The 20,799-nt window shown below is 37.2% G+C and overlaps 1 protein-coding gene across 1 annotated transcript in view; it reads right to left on the reverse strand.

Annotated features, from left to right (window-relative positions):
- The window catches only part of KIAA0319L (KIAA0319 like), a gene marked incomplete at its 5' end in the record, with an annotated part of 104,285 nt that overhangs the window by 38,462 nt on the left and 45,024 nt on the right, over positions 1–20,799 (reverse strand). Inside the window, one exon of the mRNA XM_079697243.1 lies at positions 1,520–1,763. Within this exon, the coding sequence (XP_079553369.1) occupies positions 1,520–1,763 (244 nt within the window). The remainder of the gene's footprint in view (positions 1–1,519; positions 1,764–20,799) is intronic.

Here is a 20,799-nt window from a genome sequence, read left to right on the forward strand (position 1 = left end):
CTAGAGAGCTTAAAGCAAACAACTGGTTGGTTCACCCATATTCCAAGACTGGAAGGTGAAAAGGGTTTCTTAGACAAATATGAAATTTGAGATTTATCTGTCTGCTTGGGAACACTGCACTTGGGGAGAAATGAAACCATCCATTATGGAAGCTTCAGCATTTAGACACTCCAGGAGGTGGAATAAGAATTGCTGCAGTAACTTTCAAAAAAAAGAAAAAAGAAAAGAAAGAAAGAAGGAAATCACTCTACTTAGAGAAAGTATAATGGTCAAAAATACAGCGCAGGGCTTCCCTGGTGGTGCAGTGGTTAAGAATCCGCCTGCCAATGCAGGGGACACGGGTTCGAGCCCTGGTCCGGGAAGATCCCACATGCCGCAGAGCAACTAAGCCCATGCACCACAACTACTGAGCCTGAGCTCTAGAGCCTGTGAGCCACAACAACTGAGCCTGCGTGCCACAACTACTGAAATCTGCGTGCCTACAGCCTGTGCTCTGCAACGAGAAGCCACTGCAATGAGAAGCCTGCGCACCACAATGAAGAGTAGCCCCCACTCACCACAACTAGAGAGAGCCCGCATGCAGCAAAGACCCAATGCAGCCAAAAATAAATAAATAAATTTATATTAAAAAAAAATACAGCTCAGCCCAAAACTTTCACAATTACACCAAAATTTACAAAATTACAACCATTCTGCCTGAATACAAAAATTACTTTAGTGCCTCAGGACTGAAACACTAAAATTTTATGTTATATTACCACTGAAGGAAACCTTAGGAAATTAAAAATTGGCAAAAATTCATTTTCACTGGCTTTGCTTCACCCTGTTGACTTTTTCAGGGGATAAAGATCAACTTAGTTCCCTTGATTAAGCATTTCCTCCTAATACCTTAGAACGGAACTATGAAGCAGACTCGTTGTTAAGGCAACACTCTGTATAAATCTCCTGCCTATGAGTTGCTTTAAAAATAAAGATGCAAAAAAAATAATAATAAAAATAATAAAGATGCAGAATTCCCTGGCAGTCCAGTGGTTAGGACTCGGTGTTTTCATTGCTGTGGCCCCAGTTTGATCCCTGGCCAAGGAACTAAGATCCCATTAGCCGCATGGCACGGCCTAAATAAATAAATAAATAAATATTTAAAAAATAAAAATAAAGATGCTATCGAAATCACAGACACAAATATCTGACCCACAATCACCCATTCAGAAGGCAAACAGTTATACAGTTCCTACTCTTTCTTCCCAGTGGCCTCTGCTTGCTTGGCTCCTTGAACATTACTTAATTGAATCTAGGTACAGTGGAATTTGGCTCTGGAAAGAGCCTCAAAATACCCATAGGCTGGAGCTTATTGAAAAAAGGATTGAGAGACCAAGTCCTATGATTACAGGGACATTAACAGGATTATTATGTTTTTAACCTACAGTATTTAAAAGTCATGCCTCCCTCCTTTCTTTCCCCAAAAAGGGAACACTTTGATCAAAATCCTATCTCCAAGGACAGAAGAAAAGGGCCTCACCTGGGTATGGTGCTGAGGTGCTCTGGAAAGAGGCCTGGGGGGTAGGGGTGGCATAACTGTAGGAAGGAGCCACTGGCAGAGGGGTAGCAATCGGGATTTTCCCAGGGGTTTTTACTTGCTGAATGCTAGGAGTAGCACCCGGGTCCTCTGATGCCTCAGGTTGAACTGACACATTTGACCAACCAGGAATCTTCGCAGTCAGATCTGTGGTTAAGGGATTAGAAATTGTATCTGTGTTGTGGACCTAGAGAAATGCAAAAATTCATTTGAATAGGCAAAAGTTATACAGCCAGTTTTTTAGGTCATGTCTCATGAAATAACTGCATGTTAATTTTTTTCTTTTGAAAAATGCAAAACTGTCAAAAATATTAAAGAAACTAATCTTATCACCCAAAATGGTGTTAAAATGTTGATATAAATCTTCCCAGTATTTTTTTTCTATGCGAAGAGTTTTGCTTAAAACAAAGTAGTAATAATTACACTATGTATACTTTTATCTTCTTTTCTTACTTAATATTTATATTCAATCTTTCTACAAATATGTATTAAGCAACTATTATAAAACAGGCCTGTGGATCCAAAATATAATTAAAACATAATCACTGTGCTCAACAAGCACACAATCTAGTGGGGAAGAAAGGACTAGAAACATAATAAGCCAAAATGGTAAATACACCTATAAGAGCTATGACTGAACCAAAGAAACATAATCAGAGTACTTCTCTTTCTTGGAGAGAGGAAGCATGTGAAGAAGGATGGTTTAAATAAATAAATAAAGACCTTCTGGAGGTGCAGAGTCCTGAGATGCATTTTAAAGGGTAAACTAGGGAAGAGGCTGAGGGGAGAGATGAGTATAAGCACAAGAAATGAGATTAACATGGCTAGTGTTGGGAAATGAGAGTCATAAGCAAAGTGAGAGGCAGGGAGTAACAGAAGATGAGCTGGGAAGACAGTGAGGGGTCAGACTAAAGAAGACGTTAGATGCTACTTTAAGAAGCCAGGTGATGATGACAATTAAAGGGTTATATACAGGGAAGTGACAAGGTAGGTCAGCTTTTTGTTTTAAATGAATCATTCAGGTTGCTGCACAGTGTATGGGTTTGAAGAAGTAAGACAACAGCAGGAATACCCCTTAGGAGGTTACTGCATTCATCCAAATGAGAAATGATGAATGGTTTAATAGGGTGGTTGTATGGATTTTTAAAAATCAACTAATGGAAGTATAATACACAAAATAAACTCACACATTTAAAGTGTATAGGTCAATGAGTTTTGACAAGTGTATACACCCATGTAACCACAATCAAGAGACAGAACATTTCTATCAGCCACAAAAATTGGTTCATGCCACAGACTAATTTCCAGTAATGAAATTATTAAATTATTAAATCAGTAATTTAAAAAACTCCCAGTGAACAAAAGTCCAGGACCAGACAGCTTCACAGGTGAATTCTACAAAACATTTAAAGAAGAAGTAACACGTATCCTTCTCAAAATATTCCCAAAAATTGAAGAGAAAGGAACACTTGTGAACTCATTCTAGAAGGCCAGTGTCACCCTGATACCAAAAACAGACAAAGCCACCACACAAAAAAAGAAAATTACAGACCAATATCACTGATGAACATAGATGCAAAAAATTCTCAACAAAATACTAGAGTACCAAATTCAACATTACATGAAAAGGATCATACACCATGAGCAAGTGGGATTTATCCCAGCAATGCAAAGATGATTCAATATCCACAAATCAATCAATGTGATATACCACATTAACAAATTGAAGAATAAAAATCATATGATCATCTCAATAGATGCAGAAAAAGCTTCTGACAAAAATTCAACATCCATTTATGATAAGAACTCTCTAAAACTGGCTATAGACAGAACATATCTCAACATAATAAAGGCCATATATAACAAACCCACAGCCAGCATCATACTCAACAAAAGACAAGGGTGCCCACTCACACTACTTTTATTCAACATAGCATTGGAAGTCCTACCCACAGCAATCTGACAACAAAAGGAAATCAAAGGAATCCAAACTGGAAAAGAAAAAGTAAAACTGTCATTGTTTGCAGATGATATGACACTATACATAGAAAATCCTAAAGACGCTACCAAAAAACGATTAGAATAAATGAATTCAATAAAGTTGCAGGATGCAAAATTAATATAGAGATATCTGGTGCATTTCTATACACTCATAATGATCTATCAGAAAGAAATTAAGGAAACAATCTCATTTACAATTGCATCAAAAATAATGTAATACCTAGGAATAAATCTAACCAAAGAAGTAAAAGACTTATACTCTGAAAACTGTAAGACACTGATGAAAGAGAAAAGGGAGCCCTCGTACACTGTTGGTGGGAAGGTAAACTGGGGCCACCACTGTATAAAACAGTATGGAGGTTTCTCAAAGAACTAAAAATAGAATTTCCATACCCAGCAATTCCACTCCTGGGTATATATCCGTAAAAACAAAAACAAATTCGAAATGTTCAATGCAGCATTATTTACAATGGCCAAGACATGGAAGCAACCTAAGTGTCCATCAACAGATGAACAGATAAAGAAGATGTGGTATATATATACAATGGAATACTACTCAGCCATAAAAAAGAATGAAATTTTGCCATCTGCAACAACATGGATAGACTTGGAGGGTATTATGCTAAGTGAAATAAGTCAGACAGAGAAAGGCAAATATTGTATGATATCACTTATAAGTTTATGTGAAATCTAAAAAATAAAACAAACTAGTGAATATAACAAAAAATAAAGTCTCATAGATATAGAGAACAAACTAGTGGTTACCAGTGGGGAGAGGGAATGGGGGAGGAGCAAGATAGGGGTAAGGGATAAAGAGGTTCAAAATTCTATGTATAAAATAAGTAAGCTACAAGGATATATTGTACAACACAGGGAATATAGCCAATATTTTATAATAATTATAAATGGAGTATAACCTTTAAAAATTGTGAATCACCTGAAATTTACACAATACTGTACGTCAACTATACCTCAATAATATATAAATACACAAATAAATATTATGAGGATAAAAAAAAGACATTGGGGCTTCCCTGGTGGCGCAGTGGTTGAGAGTCCGCCTGCCGATGCAGGGGACGCAGTTCGTGTCCCGGTCTGGGAGGATCCCACGTGCCGCGGAGCGGCTGGGCCCGTGAGCCATGGCTGCTGAGCCTGTGTGTCCAGAGCCTGTGCTCCGCAATGGGAGAGGCCACAACAGCGAGAGGCCCATGCACCGCAAAAAAAAAAAAAAAAAAGACATTGATGAAAGAAACTAAAGATGACAAACAAATGTAAAGATATCCCATGCTCATGGACTGGAAGAATTAATACTGTTAAAATAACCATACTACCCAGAACAATCTACAGATTCAAGGCAATCCTTATCAAAAACAGAACAAAACAAAAAACATTCATTTTTCACAGAACTAGAACAAATAATTCTAGTATTTGTACAGAAACACAAAGACCCTGGATAGCCAAAGCAATCTTGAGAAAGTAGAACAAAGCTGGAGGTATCATCCTCCCTGACTTAAAACTATACTACAAAGCTACAATAATCAAAACAATATGGTACTGGTGCAAAAACAGATACACAGATCAACAGAACAGAACAGAGAGCCCAGAAATAAGCCCATGCTTATATGATCAATTAATCTACAACAAAGGAGGCAAGAATATACAGTGGGGAAAAGACAGCCTTTTCAAAAATGGTGTTGGGAGAACTGGACAGCTAAACACAAAAGAATGAAACTTGACTACTTAATCACACCACATATAAAATTAAACTCAAAATGGATTAAAGACTTAAATGTAATACCTGAAACCATAAAACTCCCTGAAGAAAACACAGGTGGTCAGCTATCTGACCCAGACTTTTTTTTTTTTAATTGGGGTATAGTTGGTTTACAATGTTGTGTAAGTTTCTGCTGTACAGCAAAGTGAATCAGCTATGTATATATATATATATATCTCCTCCCTCTTGGACTTCCCTCCCACCCCGCCATCCCACTCATCTAGGTCACCACAGAGCACCGAGCTGAGCTCCCTGTGCTATACAGCAGGTCCCACTAGCTATCTATTTTACACATGGTAGTGTATATATTGACATTGGTCTTAACATAATATTAATATTGATTTTTTTTGGATATGTCTCCTCAGGCAAGGGAAACAAAAGCAAAAATAAACAAATAGGATGACATCAAACTAAAAAGCTTTTGCACAGTAAAGGAAACCATCAAGAAAATGAAAAGGCAGCCTACTGAATGAAAGAAAATATTTGCAAATGATATATCTGATAAGGGGTTTAATACCCAAAATATACAAAGAACTCATACAACTCAATATAGAAAAAAAATCCAATTAAGAAATGTGCAGGGCTTCCCTGGTGGCGCAGTGGTTGAGAGTCTGCCTGCTGATGCAGGAGACACGGGTTCGTGCCCCGGCCCGGGAGGATCCCACGTGCCGCGGAGCGGCTGGGCCTGTGAGCCATGGCTGTTGAGCCTGTGCGTCCGGAGCCTGTGCTCCACAACGGGAGAGGCCACAACAGTGAGAGGCCCGCGTACTGCAAAAAAAAAAAAAAAAAAAAAATGTACAGAGGACCTGAATAGACATTTTTTCCAAAAAAGACATACAGATGGCCAACAGACACATGAAAAGAGGCTCAACATCACTAATCATCAGAGAAATGCAAATCAAACTGCAATGAGATACCCCCTCACAACTGTCAGAATGGCTATCATCAAAAAGACAACAAATAGCAGGTGTTGGTGAAGATGTGGAGAAAAGAGAATCTTTGTGCACTGTGGATGGAACTGTAAATTGGTGCAGCCACTATGAAAACCAGTATGGAGGTTCCTCAAAAAATTGAAAATAGAACTGCCATATAATCCAGCGATTTCATTTCTGTGTATTTACCCAAAGAAAATAAAACACTAATTTGTGCCAACAAACACATGAAAGGATGCTCAACATCACTAATCATTAGAGAAATGCAGATCAAAACTACAATGAGGTATCAACTCACACCGGTCAGAATGGCCATCATCAAAAAATCTACAAACAATAAATGCTGGAGAGGGTGTGGAGAAAAGGGTACCCTCTTGCACTGTTGGTGGGAATGTAAATTGATACAGCCACTATGGAGAACAGTACGGAGGTTCCTTAAAAAACTAAAAATAGAACTACCATACGACCCAGCAATCCCACTACTGGGCATATACCCTGAGAAAACCATATTTCAAAAAGAGTCATGTACCACAATGTTCATTGCAGCTCTATTTACAATAGCCAGGAAATGGAAGCAACCTAAGTATCCATCGACAGATGAATGGATAAAGAAGATGTGGCACATATATACAATGGAATATTACTCAGCCATAAAAAGAAACGAAATTGAGTTATTTGTAGTGAGGTGGATGGACCTAGAGACTGTCATACAGAGTGAAGTAAGTCAGAAAGAGAAAAACAATACTGAATGCTAACACATACATATAGAATCTGAAAAAAAAAAAAAGGTTCTGAAGAACCTACGTGCAGAACAGGAATAAAGATGCAGACGTAGAGAATGGACTTGAGGACATGGGGAGGGGAAAGGGTAAGCTGGGATGAAGTGAGAGAATGGCATGGACATATATACACTACCAAATGTAAAACAGATAGCTAGTGGGAAGCAGCCTCATAGCACAGGGAGATCAGCTCCGTGCTTTGTGTCCACCTAGAAGGGTGGGGTAGGGAGGGTGGGAGGGAGATGCAAGAGGGAGGAGATATGGGGATATATATACACATATAGCTGATTCACTTTGTTATACAGCAGCAACTAACACAACATTGTAAAGCAATTATATTCCAATAAAGATATTAAAAAAAACCCAATAATTTGAAAAGACATATGCACACCAATGTTCACAGCAGCATTCCTTACAATAGCCAAGTTATGAAAGCAACCTAAGTGTCCATTGATAGATGAATGAATGAATGAAGAAGTGGTATCATATATACAATGAAATATTACTCGGCCATAAAAAATGACATCTTGCCATTTGTGATAACATGGATACATCTAGAGGGTATTATACTAAGTGAAATAAGTCAGACAGAGAAAGGTAAGTATCATATGACCTCATTTATATCTGGAATCTAAAAAACAAACAGATAACAAACAAAACAAAGAATCACAGATACAGAGAACAAACATGGTTGCCAGAGGGAAGTGGGTTGAGGGGTGGGGGTGAAAAGGGTGAAAGGGATCAAGAGGTACAAACCTCCAGTTATAAAATAAATAAGCCACGGGGATGTAATATAAAGCATAAGGAATATGATCAATACTATTGTAATAACTTTGTATGGGGATAGCCTGTCACTAGACATATCGTTTCATAAAGTATGCAAATGTCAAATCACTATGTAATACACCCGAAACTCACATAATACTGTATGTCAACTATATTAAAAAAAACAGTTGGTTCATGCCCCTTTGCAGTAAATTCCTGCCTCCAGCCCCAGGCTCAGACAACCACTGATTTGTTTTCTGTCACCATTAGTTAATTTGGGCTTTTTTTGTACTTCATATAAAAGGAATCATATACAAACTATTTTTGTTTCTGGCTGCTTTCACTCAACATAACATTTTTAAGATTCATATCAGTATATCAATAGTTCACTCCTTGTTATTACCGAGTAGTATACCATTATAGAGGTATACCAAAATTTCTTTATCCATTCATCTACTGATGGAGATTTAAGTTGTTTTCAGTTCTCAGCTCTTATAAATAAAGCTGCTATAAATGTTAGAATACAAAATGTTTCTGTAAACATATTTTAATTTATCTTGGGTAAATTCTTAGAAATATTTATTGCTAATTACATATATGTTTAACTTTATAAGAATCGGTTAACTATTGTCCAAAGAAGCTGTACCATTTTGTATTTCCACAAGCAATGTATGAGAGCTCCAGTTGTGCCACAAGTTCACCAATACTTAGTATTCTTGATCTTTTTCCTTTTTTCTTTTTTTTGTCACTCTCATGGTATCTCACTGAGATTTAACTTGTACTTTCCTGATGACTAATTAGGTTGAAAATTTTCTCATATGTTTATTGGCCAGACATATATTTTCTTTGAAGTTTATTCAAATCTTTGTCCATTTTTTTACAACTTTATTAAGATATAATTGACATAGTAAACTGAACATATTTAAAGTATACAATTTGATAAAACTTGACATATGTGTACACTTATGAAACCATCACCACAATCAAAACAATGAACATATCCATCACTCCCAAAGATTCCTCATGCTCCGTTGTAGTCACTTTTCCTCCCCACTCTCACCTCCAAACAACCACTGCTCTGTTTCTTGTCACTATAGATTAGTTTGCATTTTCTAGAATTTTATGTAAGTGGAATCACACAGTACATACTTTTTTTGTTGGTCTGGCTTCTTTCAGTCAGCAAAATTATTTTGCTATTAATCTGTTGCGGGGTGTACCAACAGTTCTTTCCTTACAATTGCTGAGTAACATTCTACTGAATGCTACAAGTGAATAATATACAAATATATTTATACAAATAAAATATACAAATATACAATATATTTGAATATACAAATATATTTATTTGTTCAGCAATGATGGACATTTGAGGTGATTCCAGCTTTTGGCTATGACAAATTGAGCTGCTATAGATATTCCTCTACAAGTCTTTGTATGAACATATCCTTTCACTTCTCTTGGTTAAATATCTGTAAGTAGAATGCTTGGTCATATGGAAGATGTACCTTTAACTTTTTAAAAAACTGCCAAACAATTTTCCAAAGTTGTGCCATTATATAGTCCCACCACCAGTATGAGCATTCCAGTTGTTCTATAACCTTGCCAGAATTTGTTATAAGTCTTTTAATTTTAGCCACTTTAATTTGCATTTTTCTAATGGTGAATGATGTTGAGCACCTTTTCATGTACTTACTGGACACCTGTATAACTTCTTTGGTAGACTATCTGTTGAAATCCTTTGTTTCATTATTAGTTTTCTAACTGAGTTACAAGAGCTCTTTGTATATTCTAGAAACAAGTCCTTTGTTAGGTATTTAATTTGGAAATACATTTTCCCAGTCTGTTGCTTCCCTTTTCATTTTTCTTAATGGTGTCTTTTAAACAGCAAAAGCTTGTAATTTTGATGAGTTCCAATTTATCAGTTCTTACTTTTATGGTTCAAAATGTTAGTGACTTATTTATGTATTTATTGACAAGATCACAAAAATGTGTTCCTGTTGTCTTCTACAAGTTTTATAGCTTTAGCTCTTAAATTTAGGCCTACAATCCATTTTGAGCTAGTTTTTCTGGATTGTATGAGGTAAGGGTCAAGGTTCATGTTTTTCCATATCACTATCCAATTGTTCCAGCACCATTTATTGAAAAGATTATCTTTTCCCACTGAATTGCCTGGACACATCAACTGGCCATATTTGTGTGCATCTTTCTCTGGAGTCTATTCTGTTTCACTGGTTTAGTCTACCTTTACCCCAATGCCACTGTATTTTTCCTAGCAGGCAAGTAACTTACCTGGATTTAATCTGTAGAGTGGCTTCCCCTGCAATGTGCAGCAACTGATATCTCTCTGTAATTCTTTATTATTATTATTATTATTTTGCAGTACGCGGGCCTCTCACTGCTGTGGCCTCTCCCGTTGCGGAGCACAGGCTCCGGACGCGCAGGCTCAGCGGCCATGGCTCACAGGCCCAGCCACTCCGCGGCATGTGGGATCTTCCTGGACCGGGGCACGAACCCGTGTCCCCTGCATCGGCAGGCGGACTCTCAACCACTGCACCACCAGGGAAGCCCCTCTTTGTAATTCTTGCAGCTACTTTTTCAGCCTGGTCCCCTGTAGGTTTTCTTGTGAATCTGGTGATTGGCCAAGAATTTGGCCATAGATTATACTCACATCCAGGGCCTGTTCTGACTGAGATTACTCCCTAATTTTTCAGTCTTAGAGTCTGTCCTCTGATACCTCAAGTAAATAAGACATCAGATTTCTGCCACCTGAGTTACACATGGTTGGGTAATGAATTCAGTTAAAAAAAAGCAGCAAACTCACAGAGCTCACCTGGTTTAGGTTCTGTCTTTCAAAGACAGGACTCTGCCTCTCTGATCTCTGTATGCTTTTTCACCAGGCCCTCTGGAATTTCTCCATGTAGGTGTAGTTTAGAGTTTCAGCCAGGGGATTTTAGTGGGGTTTATAGTCAGGTTATGGGTTTCACCTTCTTCTGTGTTGTTTTTCTTTTTAACTTTCAAGAGCTCCTCCCCTTATGTTTCCAGGTAATTTTTCTCCCCTGAACTCTGTTCTTTGCCACCATAAGAAAGTAAAACTGAGGTTTTCCACTGCCACTTTCCTCTGCTATGGGGGTTGATGAATGCCCTCAGGCATTTAAAAAAAAATTTTAAAAAGCTGCAAACTCACAATTCTTATCATTTCCAGTTACTGATTTTCAAGAGTAAACTCTCCTCTAGCTTCTTATTATCTGTGGGAAGGTTCAAGAGACTGCTTTACTCTCCACCATTACTGGAAATTCCCCGTGGGATGGATTTTAAAATATTAAGAATCTAATATTTATGAAGCTGAAATGTATCTTGGGCTTCAGGAAAAAAATCTAAGGTGAATCCCACGTTTCTACAAGGATATTAAAATCATTATTATGATTGGATTCCATATGTTCAAAAAGCTTTAGGAAACTGCATATATTAAGTAGAGATATGGAAGATATATTTTTAAAAGACCCAAATAAAGCTTCTGGAGATATTACAGTGTCGAAGGTGAAAAATACACTGTAAGAGATTTAATGGCAAAGTAGACAATGCAAAGAAAACTCAAAGACATATCAACAGAAACTATTCAAAACAAAACACACAGAGAAAAAAAAAGACTGAAAAGAAATGAACAGAACATAGCAAATTGTAGAACAAATTCAAGGGGCCAAAATGCTTCTAATTGAGTTCTCAAAGGAAGGAAGCACAGGGACTTCCCTGGTGGTGCAGTGGTTAAGAATCCACCTGCCAGTGCAGGGGACACGGGTTCAATCCCTGGTCCAAGAAGATCCCACATGCTGTGGAGCAACTAAGCCCATGCACCACAACTACTGAGCCTGCGCTCTAGAGCCCATGAGCCACAACTACCGAGCCCGCGTGCCACAACTACTGAAGTCCACGCGCCTAGAGCCTGTGCTCCACAAGAAGAGAAGCCACCACGTTGAGAACCCTGCGCATTGCAACAAAGAGTAGCCTCCGCTCGCCGCTAGATGAAACCCACGCGCAGCAACAAAGACCCAACGCAGCCAAAAATAAATTAATAAATAAAAAAAATTTTTTTTAAAAAGGAAGGAAGCACAGAAAAATATTTGAAGAAATAATTTCCACATGTTATAAAAACTATAAACCCACATTTGAACCCAGATTTAAGAAGTTCAACAAGTTCCAAGTATAAGAAACATAAAGAAAACTACAAGTAGTAATATAATCAAATTTCTTAAAACAGTGATAAAGAGAAAATCTTAACAAGGAGCAAGAGAAAAAAGACACATTATACATAGAGGAACAAATGTAAAAATTACAACAGATTTCTCAATAAACGCAAGCAAGAAGAGATTGCTATAATATAATATCTTTACAGTACTGAAAGCAAAAAAAAAAAAAAAAACCCAAAAAAACAGAAAACAACAAAAAAACCCACAAAAAACCAAAATCCCTGCCAACTTAGATTTACTTATATAGTGAAAATATTTTTCAAAGACTAAAGTGAAATACTGAATTTTCAGACATACAAAAGTTGAAAGAATTTATCGCCACAAACCTACACTACTTGAAATGATAAAGGAAGTCCTTCAAGACGTAGAAAAATGATACCAGGTGGAAACCTGAATCTATACAAAGCAACAAAGAGCACTGGTAATAGTAACTAACTAGGTGTGTATTTTTCTTATTTTCAAATCTCTTTAAAAGATAATTGACTGTTTAAAGCAAAAAAAGTAACAATACACTGTGGAGGCTATAACATATATAGAAGTAAAATGTATGACGACAATAGCACAAATGCCAGGAAGGGAGAATGGAAGCATACTGTTGTAGGGTTTTTATACTATACATGAGCTAGTAAAATATCAGTTGAAGTTAGTCCTTGATAAGCTAAAGATGTATGCTACAAACTTCACAGCAACCAGTAACACGACATAAAGAATTATAACTATGTATTAATTTCTTTGTTGTTGCTGTAAAAAATTACCACACACGTTAGCAGCTTAAACCACACAAATTTATCATCTTAGAGTCCTATAAGCGAGAAACCCAACAAATACAGATCTCACTGGGCTATACCAGGTGGTTGGCAGGGATGTGCTCCTTTCTGGAGGCTTTAGGACAGAATCCATTTCCTAGCCTTTTCCGGTTTCCAGAGGCCAGGCACTCCCCTTGGCTCAAGGTCCCTTTCGTCCATCTTCAAAGCAAGTAATGTTACATTTCTCTGTGTCCTCCACACATCTTCCTCTTCTACTTTTAGAAGAAGGACCCTTGTGACTAAAATGGGCCTACTCAGAAAATATGATAATCTCCCTATTTCAGAGTCAGCTGTTTGAAAACCTTAATTCTATCTGCAACCCTAATACCTCTTTGCCATGTAATGTGACATATTCACAGGTTCCTGGGATTAGGAAAGTGACATACTTGGGGTGAGGGGCGACGGGTCATTTTTTTGTTTTGTTTTGTTAATTAATTAATTAATTAATTAATTAGGCTGTGTTGGGTCTTCATGTTGCTGCACACAGGCTTTCTCTAGTTGTGGCGAGCAGGGGCTACCCTTCATTTTGGTGCGTGAGCTTCTCACTGCGGTAGCTTCTCTTGTTACGGAGCATGGGCTCTAGGCGCATGGGCTTCAGTAGTTGTGGTGCGTGGGCTCAGTAGCTGTGGCTCGCGGGCTCTAGAGCACAGGCTCAGTAGTTGTGGTGCACGAGCTTAGTTGCTCCGCGGCATGTGGGATCTTCCCGAACCAGGGCTCGAACCCGTGTCCCCTGCATTGGCAGGCGGATTCTTAACCACTGAGCCACCAGGGAAGCCCAGGGGGTCGTTTTTTAAGTATCACAACTAATAAGTCAATATAAAGAGGTAAAATGGAATGAAAAATAATTAATTCAAAGAAAAGCATAAAAATAGGGATAAATGAACAAAGAACACATGGGACAAACAGAAAACTAATACTAAGTAGGTAGATTTGAATCCCACCACATCAATAATCACATTAAATGGTTTAAACAATCCAAGTAATTGACAGAGATTGTCAGATTGGATAAAAAGCAACACCCAGCTCTACGAAGCCTATAAGAAAGCCACCTTAAATATAAAGACACAAATAGGTTAAAGGTAAAAGGATGGGAAAAGATATATCTTGCTAATACTAACCAAAGAAAGCCTGACTGGCTATATTAATATCAGACAAAACAGATTTCAGAGCACATAATACTACCAGAGATAAAGAGGATAAATTTTATCATGATAAAGGGGTTAGTTCATCAAGAAGACACAACAATCCTAAACATTTATACATCAAATAATAGAACTTCAAAGTACATGAAGCAAAAGCTAATCTAACACTAAGGAGAAACATATATCTACAAACATAGTGTGATATTTCATCACCTCTCTAAATAACTGATAGAAATTAATAGAAAATAAGCATATAGAAGGTCTGAACCAATTTGATCTAATTGACATTTATATAACACTTGCCCAACAATAATAGGATACATATTCTTTTCAAGTGCACTTGGAACATTCACCAAGATAGACCATATTCTCAGCATTGGAACAGGTCTCAATAAATTTAAAAGGATTCAAGTCATACAATGTTCACTGGCTACAATGGCATTAAATTACCAATCAATAATACAACAACATCTGGAAAATCCCCCAAAACATTTGGAAACTACATAATATACTTCTAAATAATCCAAAAGTCAAAGAAGTAGTCAAAAGGGAAATTTAAAAGTATTTTGATATGAATAAACTGTAAACACAATATCAAAATCTGTAGGATGTGGCTAAAACTATACTTAGAGGGAAATTTATAGCACTAAAATACCCATGTTAGAAAAGAAAGAAGTCTCAAATCAACAACCTCAGATTACACCTTAAGAAACTAGAAAAGAGCAAATGAAATCCAAATTAAACAGCAGAAATGAAACAATAAAAATTAGACAGCAATCAATAAAATAGAAAATAGAAAAGCAATAGAGAAAAAGAAATGAAACCAAAGATTGTCTTTGAAAAAACCTAGCCAGTCTGAGCAGAAGGAGGGAGAGAATCCATTTCTTAGCCTTTTCCAGTTTCTACAGGCCACGTACTCTTCTTGGCTAATGGTCCCCTTCCTCCATCTTCCAAGCAGGCAACGTTACATCTCTCTGTGTCCTTCCATAGTTACATCTTCCTAAGATACAATAAGTAATTGTTTTGCTATACACTAGCAACAAACAGAAACTGAATTTTTAAAAATATCAACTATAATAGTATCAAAAATGAAATACTTAGGGATAATTCTGACAAAAGATGCGTAAAATCTGTACCCTGAAACACATCGCTGAGAGAAGTTAAAGATGACTTCAACAAATGGAAAGATATACTGTGTTTATGGAACAGTAGACAGACTCACTATAATTATAAGGCTATGAATTCTCCCCAGATTGATCTACAGCCTTAACATAACCCCAATCAAAATCCCAGAAAGCTTTTTAAAAAGAAATTGACAAGATGATTCTAAAATGTATACGGAAATATAAAGGACTTAGAAGAGCCAAAACAATTTTGATAACAAAGAACAAAACTGTAAGATTTACATTATCTGATTTAAAGACTTATTACAAAGCTATAGTTAACAAGACAATGTGGTATTGATGTCAATATAGACAAATAAATCAGTGGAACCAAACAGTGTCCAGAAATAGATTCATAAACATATGGTTAACTGATTTTCAATAAAAGTGACAAGCAATTCACTTGTTTGAAAATGGATGGTAAAAATACAACGCTAGCACAATTTGATACTCATATGCCAAAAAACAAAACAAAACCCTCCCATCCACAGCTCTCTCTGTGCACAAAATCTAGACCTAAATTTAAAACCTAAAACTATAAAACCTTTAGAAAACTTAGGAGAACTCTTTCTTAGATACAATATCAAAAGCATGATCCATAAAAAGAAAATGATACACTGGACATCATCAAAATTAATATCTGCTCCTCAAAAGACACTGCTTACAAAATGTCCATTGACAGATGAATGCATAAAGAAGATGTATACAATGGAATACTACTCAGCCATAAAAAGAACAAAATCATGCCATTTGTAGTGACATGGATACAACTAGAGATTATCATACTTAAGTGAAGCAAGTCAGAAAGAGAAAGATAAACACCAAATGATATCACTTATATGTGGAACCTAAAATATGGCAAAAATGAACCTATCTATAAAACAGAAACAGACTCACAGACATAGAGATCAGACTTGTGGTTACCAAGGGGAAGGCACGGAGGGAGAGGGATGAACTGGGAGTCTGAGGTTGGCAGATGCAAAGTATTACATTTAGAATGGATAAATAAGGTTCTACTGTATAGCCCAGGGAGCTATATCCAGTCTCCTGGGATAAACCATAATGGAAAAGAATATTAAAAAAAGAATGTATCTATCTATCTATCTATCTATATCTATACATAGATAGATAGACAGATATGTATAACTGAGTCACTTTGCGGTATAGCAGAGGTTGGCACAACAGTGTAAATCAACTATATTTCAATTTAAAAATCAATTTAAAAAAAGGCACTGCTTACAGAATGAAAAGCAAGTCACAGACTGAGAATATTTGTAAATCCCTTATCTGATAAATGACTTACATGCAAAATATATATGTGTGTGTATATATATATATATATATATATATATGAAAACAGCCCAATTTTTTTTAATGGGGGAAAATATGAACACTTTACCAAAAACATATGGATGGCAAATAAGCACATGAAAAGATGTTCAACATCATTAGTATTCGGGGAAATGCAAATCAAAACCATAATGAGAATATGGGGATATATGTATACATATAGCTGATTCATTTTGTTATACAGCAGGAACTAACACAAAACTGTAAAGCAATTATATTCCAATAAAGATGTTAAAACATAAATAAATAAAATAAAATAAAATGGCACTATAAGAGATACCACAAGGGAATAATGAAAGAAGCATTAAAAGTACTAAGAAGCAAAGCTTAAAAAAAAAAAAAAGATACTATTACACACCTATTACAATATCTAAAATGAGAAAGACTCACCATACCAAGTGATGGTGAGAATGCAGAGCAACTGGAACTTTCATACATTACTAATGGGAATGTAAAATGGTACAACTATTTGGGAAACAGTTTGGCAATTTCTTAAAATATTAAATATAGACCTATAATATGACCCAGCTATTCCACTCCCAGGTATCTGACCAAGAGAGATTTAAACATATATACATACAAAGACCACACAAATGTTCACAGCAACTTAAAAAATCTGGAAACAACCCAAATGTCCATCAACAGGTGAATGGATAAACAAACTATGACATGTCCACACAATGGAACACTATTCAGTAATTAAAAGAACCAACTACTGACACATACTACAACAAGGATGAACATCAAGACATTATGCTAAGTGAAAGAAGCCAGACACAAAAGACTGCACGTTGCATGGTTCCATTCACATGAAAAGTCCAGAAAAGGCAAAATTTACAGAGACAGCAGATTAGGGGATACCTGGGGTTGGGAGTGGGAGTAGGAATGGCACAAGGGAAGTTTTGGGCAAATAAGCACCAGGGAAGTTTTGGGGGTTATGGAAGTGTTAACTAACGGGTTGTGGTTATGATATACAACTCTATACATTTACTAAAGTCACTGAATTGTACACTTAAAAGGAATGGGTTTTATGGTATGTAAAGTATACCTCAATAAAATTGTTAAAAAGAAGAGTACATAGGGCTTCCCTGGTGGCGCAGTGGTTAAGAATCCGCCTGCCAATGCAGGGGACACGGGTTCGAGCCCTGGTCCGGGAAGATCCCACATGCCGCAGAGCAACTAAGCCCGTGCGCCACAACTATTGAGACTGCGCTCTAGAGCCTGCGAGCCACAACTACTGAGCCCGTGTGCCACAACTACTGAGCCCGTGTGCCACAACTACTGAAGCCCGCACACCTAGAGCCCATGCTTCACAACAAGAGAAGCCACTGCAATGAGAAGCCCGCGCACCACAACGAAGAGTAGCCCGCGCTCGCTGCAACTAGAGAAAGCCTGCACGCAGCAATGAAGACCCAAAGCAGCCAAAAATAAATAAATAAAATAAATTTCTAAAAAAAAAGAGCACATAATGTAAATATGATTCTGTTTACTTAAAAACCCTAGAAAATCTATAATAACCTAAAGCAGATCAGTGGTTGCCTAGGAATAAGGGAGGGAATGGGAAAGACATTACAAAGGGACAGGAGAAAATTTGGGGGGTAATGACATGTTCATTATCTTTTTTGTGGTGATGGTTTTATGGGTATATACATATGTCAAAAATAATCAAATTGTACACTTTAACATATACAGTTTAGGGAATTCCCTAGTGGTCCAGTGGTTAGGACTCTGCACTTCCACTGCAGGAGGCACAGGTGTGATCCCTGGTCAGGGAACTAAGATCCCACAAGCTGCACAGTGTGGCCAATAAATAAACAAATAAACCATTAAAAAAATGTACAGTTTATGATACGTCAATTGTACTTCAATAAAGCTGCTTTAAAAAGTATGGTATCCACAGAAGAGCAAACATTCTATTCAGTGTAGCTGGAGTGGAAAGTAGAAAGGAGTAAAAAAAGAGCGATTCATGCAGCCAAAAATGTATTGTTAATGGCTGCACTATGTCACTTTCCCCTTATTAGATAGACTGCTTCCACTTTCTAATTAAATAAATACCAGCTCACCATTGTGAGTGAAGCTCCTTCTTTATTAAGGAATTACTGCTTTAGAATAAATTCCCAGAAGTAGAAGCATAGGAATACTTTTAAGTAAGGCAGGCAGATTTTTATTTTTAAAGAAACAGTTTGTTTATTATTATTATTATTATTATTTAGTTATTTTTAAAGAAATAGGAAAAGGAGATATGGAGCTAATTATTTTACTTTAGAAACTATGAAGTAATACTGAAAAATTTCAGAAATAGTATAGGGTCAGGGAGACTTGGGTGGAATTTCCTTGGGACAATTTTTTCTGGCACTTGACAGAAATCATAAAAACTAATCCAATTGTGAACAAACCATAAGTCATAAATCATGCCCCAGATGGATACACCTGTTTTTTCTTCAAGGAAGCTTTATTCAGAATGATGAAAGGTTTCTATTCACATTCTTTTTCTCCATCTCTTCATTCCTCTCTCCCTCCTTCTCCCTCTTCCTCCTCTCTCCTTCTTCCCCGCCTCCACTCTGGGGCTACCCTCTCCAAATATGGCAAGCCAGCCCCAGTGATTAATACCGTAATTCAAAATGACAAAAAATATCCTCCATCATGAGCTATTCTGTTTTGAGTAGGAGCCTGCAGGGCACACACAGGATGTTCATGCTTATCCAGGTAGTAGCCCTCCTTGGTAAGACACATGCTACACTAGTGCCTACTTAATATTAAAAAATGACTCACAAAAATTCAGCTTTCAACATATTTTTATTTGAGACACAATTGTATTAAAATAAAACAAGGGACTTTCCTGGTGGCGCAGTGGTTAAGAATCCACCTGCCAATGCAGGGAACATGGGTTTGATCCCTGGTCCAGGAAGATCCCACATGCCGTGGAGCAACTAAGCCCATGCGCCACAACTACTGAGCCTGCGCTCTAGAGCCCGCGAGCCACAACTACTGAAGCCCTCATGCCCTAGAGCCTGAGCACCACAACTACTGAGCCCACGCGTTGCAACTACTGAAGCCCGCGTGACTCTAGGGCCCGTGTGCCACAACTACTGAGCCTGCGTGCTGCAACTACTGAAGCCCATGCACCTAGAGTCTGTGCTCTGCAACAGGAGAAGCCACCGCAATGAGAAACCCGCGCACTGCGACAAAGAGTAGCCCCCACTCACTGCAACTAGAGAAAGCCTGCATATGTAGCAATGAAGCCTCAATGCAGCCAAAAACAAAACAGAACTATTATTGTCACTAACAAAAATCCTACTAGAGGAAAGACAGTATCTTTCTGCAGTAGCAAAGCCAGTGGAGCTGAATGATACATCCCAACCCAATTCTCCGTAACATCCCAACCCATATTCTCAGAATATGGCAGGGTTTATCTTTGTAATAGTTAGTTACAAAGTTATGTCTTCTCAGAATCTCCTTGAGAAACTAAGACCGCCCATGAAAGGAGAAAGGGGGAGGATGACAGGAGTGTTAACTAAGATATGGCTGGTTTTGAGACTGTTTTTCCTGTGGCTCAAATTCTGCCAATTAGCAAGGAGCTGTTAATGGATCCACAACAAAACCCTCTTCACTTCATAACTTAACTTATAAAGTAGTCAACAAACACATTTTCAAATTCATTTCACACAGTAAAAAAAACAGATAATCACATCAACAAAAGCCAAAAACCACAAGATCATCTCAATAGATGCAGAAAAAGCATTTGATAAAATTCAACATCCATTCATGATAAAAACTCCTACCAAAGTGGATATAAAGGGAACATATCTCAACATAATAAAAGCCACTTATGACAAAGCCACAGCCAACATAATACTAAACAGTAAAAAGCTGAAAGCCTTCCCACTAAATTCTGGAACAAGACAAGGATGCCCACTCTCATCACTCTATTCAAATAGTACTGGAAGTCCTAGCCACAGCAATCAGACAAGAAAAAGAAATAACACATATTCAAATTGGTAGGGAAGAGGTAAAATTGTTATTATATGCAGGTGACATGATACTCTATATAGAAAACCCTAAAGACTCCACACAAAGACTATTAGAACTGATAAATGAATTCAGCAAGGTAGCAGGATACAAGATTAATATACAGAAACCTGTTGCATTTCTTTACACTAACAATGATATTATCAGAAAGACAAAGTTTAAAAAATCCCATTTAAAATCACATCATGTGAAGACCAGACACTATAAAACTCTTAGAGGAAAACGTAGGCAGAACACT

The sequence above is a fragment of the Hyperoodon ampullatus genome (genome assembly GCF_949752795.1).
Source record: "Hyperoodon ampullatus genome assembly, chromosome: 2".
Lineage (NCBI taxonomy): Eukaryota > Metazoa > Chordata > Mammalia > Artiodactyla > Ziphiidae > Hyperoodon > Hyperoodon ampullatus.